The sequence below is a fragment of the Mytilus galloprovincialis genome, chromosome 6 (assembly GCF_965363235.1).
Source record: "Mytilus galloprovincialis chromosome 6, xbMytGall1.hap1.1, whole genome shotgun sequence".
Lineage (NCBI taxonomy): Eukaryota > Metazoa > Mollusca > Bivalvia > Mytilida > Mytilidae > Mytilus > Mytilus galloprovincialis.
Genome location: NC_134843.1, coordinates 41053644 through 41063551, shown reverse-complemented (window position 1 = coordinate 41063551; position 9908 = coordinate 41053644). Strand labels below are relative to the sequence as shown.

At 31.5% G+C, this 9908-nt stretch overlaps 1 protein-coding gene across 1 annotated transcript; it reads right to left on the bottom strand.

Annotated features, from left to right (window-relative positions):
* Nucleotides 1-6748, bottom strand: LOC143079582 (protein AAR2 homolog). The gene is made up of 5 exons (XM_076254991.1): nt 6640-6748; nt 4940-5109; nt 3613-3713; nt 2294-2393; nt 1-773 (listed from the first exon to the last, which is right to left on the bottom strand). The coding sequence occupies exons 2-5, from the start codon at nt 5104-5106 to the stop codon at nt 20-22; spliced, it is 1122 nt and encodes a 373-aa protein (XP_076111106.1). The 5' UTR covers nt 5107-5109; nt 6640-6748; the 3' UTR covers nt 1-19.
* Between the last annotated feature and the right edge of the window lie 3160 nt (nt 6749-9908).

Sequence of the window (9908 nt, the reverse complement as noted above, 5' to 3'; positions counted from 1 at the left end):
TTTTTACTGATAAGATTTATTAGTTTGTATCAACAACAACTGGTGCATATTCATCTGGCTCAGAATCAAAGTCCCATCTAAATTTACTGGTCAAATGTTCTTTGAATTTTCTGCATTTTCTCTTCAGGCTCTGATCAGCAGAACTACATTCCACATTAGAAAAGAATTCTTGTAAAGTTGTCGTCAGAAAATTACTCTGTGATACAATATCAACAAAGAAATCTTCGGGGATTTCATGAACTTGAAAATAAAGTACACCAACAAAATCTAAAAAGAGTTGTGTGTGATTACTTAATGCAAATTCACTGCTACACAGCAAATGTACCAATTTTTTCCATTGGTCAAATCCATCAAAGACTTGTCCAATCAAAAAGCAGATAAACGAAAATTGAACTTCTCCAAGTAAATCTTTTTCAATGGAATTTAAATTTTCTTTTAAAAGAGTTTCTAATATGTAAGTTGAATCCATGCTACATTTTGTAATTTCTGCTGGAGTACTCCCCTCGGGGTACCTCTTCTTGGGTAATTCTGTAAACCTGATAAATGTTCCTGGCTGTACCTTCATTTGTGGTAGTTGTGATTCTGCTTCTCTTGCAGATGTTGGTTCTGTAAATGACTTATCTGGCTGATTATCATTTGCTTTTTTACGGCTTGCAGTGTCACTACTTTCTGATATAAATTCTGAAACACTTAAGATTTTCCCATTTTCTGGTTGAAGTTTTTCCACTAAAGACTCGCTCATGCAGCTGGACAGAGAAACCCATTTTTTGTAACTAAAAAATAGAAATAATAGATTATTCAGTTATTGATTCACAAGGTCAATATATATGTTTCCTCCCTTCCAACTAACCCTAACTTTATCAGGAGCACTAAAAGATTTTATTGCAGTTTCTTGACCAACCCTTGCACTTTTTCTCCTTTTCTGATAAAATATGTAATTTTTTATATCTGAAATAGCAACCTTCTTTCCTAATCAATTTGTTGTTTACCAAAAGAAAAAGATGTAAAAGCATTCTTCTGTTCATAATACCAGGCTGAAAAGAATGTTTGTATAAAAAGACATGGAAAAAGGTTACAGCAAATCATACTTCACATTTTTATATTGTGTAAAAACTTTAGTACTTGTTATACAATGACATTTGGCATCTAGTTTTAATGAACACTCAACAGAAACATCAGAACATGACAATAAATAACTAGAGGCTCTAAAGAGCCTGTGTCGCTCACCTTGGTCTATGTGAATATTAAACAAAGGAAGCAGATGGATTCATGAAAAAATTGTGTTTTGGTGATGGTGATGTGTTTGTACATCTTACTTTACTGAACATTCTTGCTGCTTACAATTATCTCTATCTATAAAGAACTTGCCCCAGTAGTTTCAGTGGAAAATGTTAGTAAAAATTTACAAATTTTATGAAAATTGTTAAAAATTGACTATTAAGGACAATAACGCCTTAGGGGGTCGATTGACCATTTCGTTCATGTTGACTTTTTTGTAAATCTTACTATGCTGAACATTATTGCTGTTTACAGTTTATCTTTATCTATAATAATATTCAAGATAGTAACCAAAAACAGCAAAATTTCCTTAAAATTACCAATTCAGGGGCAGCAACCCAACAAAGGGTTGTCCGATTCATCTGAAAATTTCAGGGCAGATAGATCTTGACCTGATAAACAATTCTACCCTCTTTCAGATTTGCTCTAAATGCTTTGGTTTCAGAGATATAAGCCAAAATCTACATGTCTACCCTATGTACTATTTTTAGCCATGGCGGCCATCTTGGTTGGATGGCCAGTTCACGCCACACATTTTTTAAACCAGATACCCCAATGATGATTGTGGCCAAGTTTGGTTTAATTTGGCCCAGTAGATTCAGAGGAGAAAATTTTTGTAAAAGTTTACGATGACGGGTGACTGACAACAGATGACAGACGCAAAGTGATGGGAAAAGCTCACTTGGCCCTTTGGGCCAGGTGAGCTAAAAAGTCTTTGTATTAAAGCCTTGATCTTAAGGTCAGGTGTGAGCTCTTTGATGCATTTTTACAAGCAACTGCCAACATGAGGAACAATTAGTAGCTTTTCCTTTCATAGAATGGTGTTCTTATGTGTAGTTTGGAAAAGGCTGCATAATACGTATACATGTACCTTATTACAAAAAATATGAACCTTGTTAACCATTTAATTTTGTGATTCACCTCTACCCACGAAATCCACAAGAATTGTTATCCCACTAATAATAATGAATCCATATATAGTATCATAAAAGTTAGATTTTAAAGTTTCCCTTACTTTTCATAAGGATAAGCTCCTAAGTATCTGTCCATTTCCTCTTTATTGTCATGAAATTTCTGAAGCATGTCTCCTCTAACATCAATATCTGGATCAATATCTGTAACACAAGGCATTTTGATTTACTGGTACAGATACAACAAACTGATTTCTCATTTTTAGATTTTAATGCAACCAATGATCTATCTATGACTAAAAGTCAGTCTGATGACGGAAACAATATCTGGACGCCTTTTTTTCTGTTTTTCTCCCAAAATAACTGAATCTGAATAATCATAAGAATGGATGACAAATACAACTATGCATGGTACCTATAGGACACAGAGGCATGATGATTAATTTATTGTGGAAGGAAGAGAAGTGACACACAAAATGAGGTCTTCTCGTTTAATAGTATAGATATTAAACCTATATAATAATCCTTGCACCTGTGTTTTTAATCATAAAAAATGTTGAGGACTTTAACATTAAATCAGAGTGACCTCACAAACACTTTTACTTTAACACTTAAAAAACTTTATTAGGTATTGTAGAAAGTCTTATAACAACAACACTTGAGGGACTGCTGCATAAAATTTATTGATCGACATGTTTCGGTGCCTAGGGCACCGTCATCAGGATACAAATAATACATTTGAACATATTTAAGTATACAATCGGGTTGTCTTATGACGACGTCATAGTATAATAGTTGTTATGAAAGAGGAAGTGAAAGTGAAAGTATAAATAGAAAATGTATAAATAGATTGTCAACATAAAAATGAAAGTAAATTAAAATTGTTTGTGTATCAACTCTGTGTTGTTAATGTCTTAACTAAAAATGTTGTATATTGAGTGTACAAACACATGTCTGTCCCATAGTTCTTCCGGTAGCTCATCTAAACAGATAGTGTCATCACTGCTGCTGGTTGTCAGGTATTTATTAGGTACTGTACAACTGAGCAAATTTCCTATCAGCTATTGTGAGTGATTTGCTCAAGAAAAAAAAAAGTTAATTTCGCTATTTTAAGTGATTTCCAAGACTATTACTATCTAAGGGAATTTTTCCCAATGAGAAATTTTAGCAATTTTACCCATAATGAACAAAACAAACATCAGGCACATTCCAAAATATCTAGATAGATGGTACTTCCTTCAGACCTCATTTAATTTTAATACAGGAAAACCCATCTGAACCAAAACCTAATAAAACCAGGAACCTGCCTAAATTGAACAAGTGTACCAGGACAAACCAGCCGAGTCACTGAATATTCTTTAGAAATTAAACCTAATTAAACTGTATTAATTCTGACACTTTGACTTGATAAAAATAAGGTTACCTTCTAACAATCTGTTCCATTTGCGAACAACAATTTCTTTCTTTCTGAAGTTATAGAAAAATCCAGTTCTAGGTGCTGTTTGACCTTCCTTATTACAGGCGCTGAAATGTAAATACATCTTAATAAATATCTTAAAAACGTAATGTATAATGATAAATTGAATGTTTGGCCCTATTGCCATATTTCAAGGGCCGTCGTTCTGTGAAGTTATATCATTTAGAATTATAAAAGTGACAATGCTATTTAAGGCTATTGATCTTCCACCCATGAAATATTTGCACCACCCTTGGATTTTAAAAATGAACGAATAACAGGGAAAAAATCATATAATTACAGATTACTGGTAAAATCATATTCCTGATATTATATAAGTATATCACAGACGACACAAAGGTGAATAATCAGTCAGATAACATTTCTATACAATTTTATGATACCTATCAATAAATAATGCATCTCATTAGGGACTATCATTTGCTTTTTTTTCATTTCCCTATTACATGTATCTTCTGTTATGTGTTGTTTTTTTTTGGTCTCTCAACATATATATATATTTCTGAGTAATTCAGTCAACCATGTTCGCCAAAGTTTGATATAATAACTCGCCAAACCGTAATACTAAAAATAAATTAAGGACTGAAAGTATATATACATAATACTTATGTTATATGAAATTAAGGCGCAATTACTACATAAGTAAGTCGCCTACCAAAACCAATAACAACAACAACAACAATATTCCTGATAATCTAACACAATAAGCATTATTTTCAAAGAAAAGAAAAATATGCCTTAAAATTTTTAATACAGAAAATATTACCCCATTAAGACCCTCTAGCATAGCAATGATGAAGTCAAGGCTTGATTTCTTTTAGTGAAGAAATTAACCTGAATTTATCTTGTGTTGAAAATTACTTAGTATCTACAGAGACTGCTGAATAAAAAAATACATAAGACCATAACATGTAATTTTGATCTGTCATTCTCAACATACAGGAACCATGTGTCTGTGGAGTGTGGACTTTGATAATTGTTTTGTCTAGACTCTGAGAACAAATTATACTGTGGTTTCATTAATATTCGTTGGATACTAATTTTCTTGGATTTCCTGAGTGATGGGGAACCATAAATATTCAACAGATTACATATTTTCTAAAGGAATGAATGCAGACTTTGCCAAAACCACGAAAATAAATATCCGAGACTATGCACGTTTTCTTCAAACCACGAAAATCGGCACCCAAGAAAATTAATGAATCCACAGTATTTAATCTAGTACTTTTTTCAATATAAGTGACAATAATTTAAATCAATGTAAGTAAGATACCTATAATAAACAAAATGAAGACCTGCAGGAATCATTTTAACTCCTCTGAACTCTGGTCCGACATTCCATGAATTATAATCAATACCAAATTCTGTTCCAACTGGTACATCAAGAAATACAAAAATAGCACCTTCTTTGAACAAGGTTTGAGCTGTGTCTTGATCCATGATCTGTAATTTAAAAAAAAAAAGTTGATAAATTAGCCCTTCATCCAAATTATAACCCTAATCCTCTTTTGTGTGTAAATTTGAATCTGACCAATAGGTCATAATAGCTTAGCCTTAATATGAAGATCTTTTCTGGATATAATTCCAAATAAAGAGTATATCCATAGTTTTCATGCCATGAAAAAACAACTGAAGTTAGTGTAAACATTTTATAGCTATCTGTGCACCATTGCACAACATCATCATATCACAAACAATTACCGGTACATAAAATTGTGATATAATTATATACGTAACATGCTAAAGGAAATGATGTCCAACACCAGAAAATTATACAAAGGGAATTGTAAAGGAAGTTGATAGTCTAATATATTTACAAAATCTTTCTTCTTCTTTTTTCAAATAATGGGCTTCGTATTGGGGATACTTTCATGATGAATAAGGGTAAAAATCTTGCTACCTGATGTTATCATTAAATTTTGGTGCATGACGATAAAAAGTACATTTTTTACAATGATTAAAAAGAAATTTACTGATTTTGACCAATCACATTAAATTCTTTCCTACAATTACGGTAACGGTTAAATATTTGAGACCATTTACGAATCATGATGGGGATATTTTGATGAAGCATGATGAGAATATTTTGACAAATCACGATAGGATTTCAACCAATTATATGCCCGACGGTTAAAGGGCATTCCTGCCCTCATTAAGACCAACATTCATCATAATGTGTATAATTTTGTGGTCAATTGCCAATATTCCTAGGTGCCCAAATAGGATAATGTCTATAATCATGATAATTACATGATCTTTTGGAGTGGGTCCCATTAGGGTCTAAGTTACTCTAAGCGTGAGTGGGTCTCATTGGGGTCTAAGCGTGACGTGGGATTGCCGATTTTTTTGTAAGCGTGACACGTGAAAGTCAAATTATTGTGTCGTGAAAACGGGAATTGAGGTCTAGCGGGAAATGACAAAAAAATGAGAATTGGGTACGTATATAGTTTAAGCGGGATATGGGAATCTGAAAAAACAGTAAGCGGGATCCGGGATTTGAACCCCTCAATGAGACCCCCGTGTGACACCAGATTGCCAGTTTTTTGTAAACGTGACACGTGAAAGTCAAATTATTGTGCAGTGAAAACGTGAAATGAGTTCTTGGGGGACATGGAAAATTACAAAAAAATGAGAATCCGATTCTTACCTACATAGCATGATATTTTAAGCGCGATTCAGAAATCTGACAGAACAGTAATCGGGACCTGGAATCAGAACCCCCCCCCCCCCCCCCACCCCAAATTTGAATGAGACCCGGTCCCTATGGATTCGGAAGCTATGAAAAATGAATAACCATAAATACAAAAAAATATAATCAGAAAGGATGTGAAAATAAATAGGTTTATGAGTTAAATGTTTTCATATACATTCATGTTTGGGAGAGTGTTAATTTATATACGTCTTTTTTTTTCTCTCTTTTCATAGTTTTTATCTGTCCTTCGACTTATGAGAACTTTGCTTACTATTTCTTACATTTTTAAAAATACAACATCAAAGCTTAGAATTTAGAGGGAACGTCTAAAAGGCTAAAATTCGTTTTCCCAATGTTGAGGTTGTGGTCAGATTATTCCTACACAGAATCATTGTAATATCACTAAGTACCTACAGGGAATTTGAAAATAAAAAGCGGGAGGGTCTAAAACGCGGAAGTGGAAAACGCGGAAGTGAAAAATTGGTGTATTATAATTAATATCTCTGGAACCGCTTAAGATAAATCAATAAATAAAAGTGATTCTGAAAGCTATTACAATGGGCTATAAGATTAAATTAAAAAAAAAAATATTTGAATATGCTTTTTTACCGAAAAGTTGACCGGAAGTGTTTCTTAGTGTGACTCTGACAACACATTTTTGAACAGTAAAACTTATATTCACGAAAAAGCATATAACCCGGTCAAAGTCTGTAAATTGATTCTTAAAGACATTTAAATGACAAATAATATGATATAAAGAAAAAAATAAATATATTACTATAAAAGGGCAAAAAGTTGACCGGAAGTCACCCTGGTATATAAATGATGAAGTCAAATTTTCAACTTTGAATTAAAATTCCAAAAAAAATAAAAATCCCGGTCAAAGTCTGTAAATTGATTCTTAAAGACATTTAAATGACAAATAATATGATATAAAGAAAAAAATAAATATATTACTATAAAAGGGCAAAAAGTTGACCGGAAGTCACCCTGGTATACCAATATTGAAGTGAAATTTTCATCTTTGAACTAAAATTCACAAAAATATAAAAAGCCCGGTCAAAATCCAGAACATGATTCTTAAAGACAATTCAATAACAATAAATATGATATAAAGAAAAATATATTGACATTACTATAAATGGTAAAAATGTTGACCGGAAGTCACCCTTATATACAAATGATGAAGGGAAATTTACACTTTGATACTAAAATTCACATAAATATAAAAAGACTGGTCAAAATCCTGAAAATTATTCAGAAAGACAATTCATTGACAATTAATATGATATAGAAATATATAAATGCATACCTCAAATAGAAGAAAAAAATGTTGCCCAGAACCCTATCTTGTGTGTAAAAGAATAAGTAAAAAACTTCAAACTAAAATTTGCGTAAAAATACTGAAATGGGACTGAACTAAAGCTAGAAATTATTAAAAAAAAAATAAATATCAAATATCTAAATAATATGTAATAAAATTAATGAGGAAAATATTAAAATAAGATAGTAAAGTCTTAACTGACAGTCTGTTTAATGCTTTTGAATCTATTCCTAAATATTAAATTGTATATAAAGATTTTTTAATCAACCTTATACACTATATCATATAAGGTAATGATTATTAATTATTTTAATTTATTTATGTTTGATTGCATTATTAAAGTATGAATTATATTAATTGATTAATAATTAGTTTTTTTCGCTCGCATCATAGTATATAAAGACAAAAATAAATATATTACTATAAAAGGGCAAAAAGTTGACCGGAAGTCACCCAAGAGCAAATGATTATGGAATTGAATTCGAACCTGCGCCAGATTCACAATTTTCTATAAATACTCCCTTGAAGCAAAAATTGATGACAACACCTTCAACGAATGGTAGCATAAAACCTAATAAAACGCCTAAGATATCAACCGAATTTTCAACTCCTAAATCGAAAAAAAAACTTGAACTAAGTGTAATCGAAGAAGATTTTTTTCTTTATATCATATTATTTGTCATTTAAATGTCTTTAAGAATCAATTTACAGACTTTGACCGGGATTTTTATTTTTTTTGGAATTTTAGTTCAAAGTTGAAAATTTGACTTCATCATTTATATACCAGGGTGACTTCCGGTCAACTTTTTGCCCTTTTATAGTAATATATTTATTTTTTTCTTTATATCATATTATTTGTCATTTAAATGTCTTTAAGAATCAATTTACAGACTTTGACCGGGTTATATGCTTTTTCGTGAATATAAGTTTCAATGTTCAAAAATGTGTTGTCAGAGTCACACTAAGAAACACTTCCGGTCAACTTTTCGGTAAAAAAGCATTTTCAAATATTTTTTTTTTTAATTTAATCTTATAGCCTATTATAATAGCTTTCAGAATCACTTTTATTTATTGATTTAGCTTAAGCGGTTCCAGAGATATTAGTTATAATACACCAATTTTTCACTTCCGCGTTTTCCACTTCCGCGTTTTAGACCCTCCCATAAAAAGCAACGTACATGAAAGAAGACAACTCGCCCCACATGTCAAATCGCCCCAGACCAACTTGAAATTAAGGGAGTGATCAAGTTGTACAAAAAGTAAAAAGTTTAAAGTTTATTGTTTCTAAAGGAAACCCTGGATAGAGACATTGCTATCGAAACTAAATTCATTATATTCAAAATGCATAAACATTATGAGGAACTAAAAGGTTGTAAAATAAATTTTAAAAGAGTTCAGCCATGATTTCCGATTACGGGCCACAAACACTATATCAGTCATTTCAAAAAAATGTACATTTTTCGGTTATTGTCTATTGTCTGCTTATTTGTAAGTTTGACATATTTTTTCAATTTAACATAAGAGTTTACATATTGTGCAAGATAGTACATGCAAATATTAGTGTGCAAAAAGTTTCATATTTTTTTTATATTCGTTGAAGTATGAAAATTCGCCAATTTCCATGCGTTCATTTTTGATAAATAACATTTGCATTCAAATTATCTGTACATAAAACTGCATTTAAAGGTAAACAGAATGATTTTTCTTTATTTAGTAACATCATAATTAAAAATAAATAACTTTCCATGTTTCAAATCATGACAACTTTTATTCCATAGTCACTGGAATGTCTGTTCATCAATATTTGTCCTTCCTGTTACTATTTATTTGTTTACGGAATAAAACTAGTTTCTCCCTCAAATAACGGCGGTTTTTTATGGTGACGTCGTAGGCGTGGATACAGGACGTAACGACATGGTGAAATTTTTTATGTGGAAAGATTTTGGTCATCAGAATCAAAAGATCGGTAGGTATTGATGTATGCGTACCTTTTTATAATGTCTTTAATGTTACCAGTTGATAAGACTAATGAAACGCTTGTTACCGTAACTTAGGCATGGGCCGGAAGTATAAAAACACTACATCAATTATTAGGGAGCGACTATTATAAAACCAATTTAAGTTATGTACTAATTTTTCCATCCTGTTACTGTCCTTCCTGTTACAAAGACAGTGGTAACAGGAGGGACAAAAATGGTAACAGGATAGACATACTTTGTAAGAAAA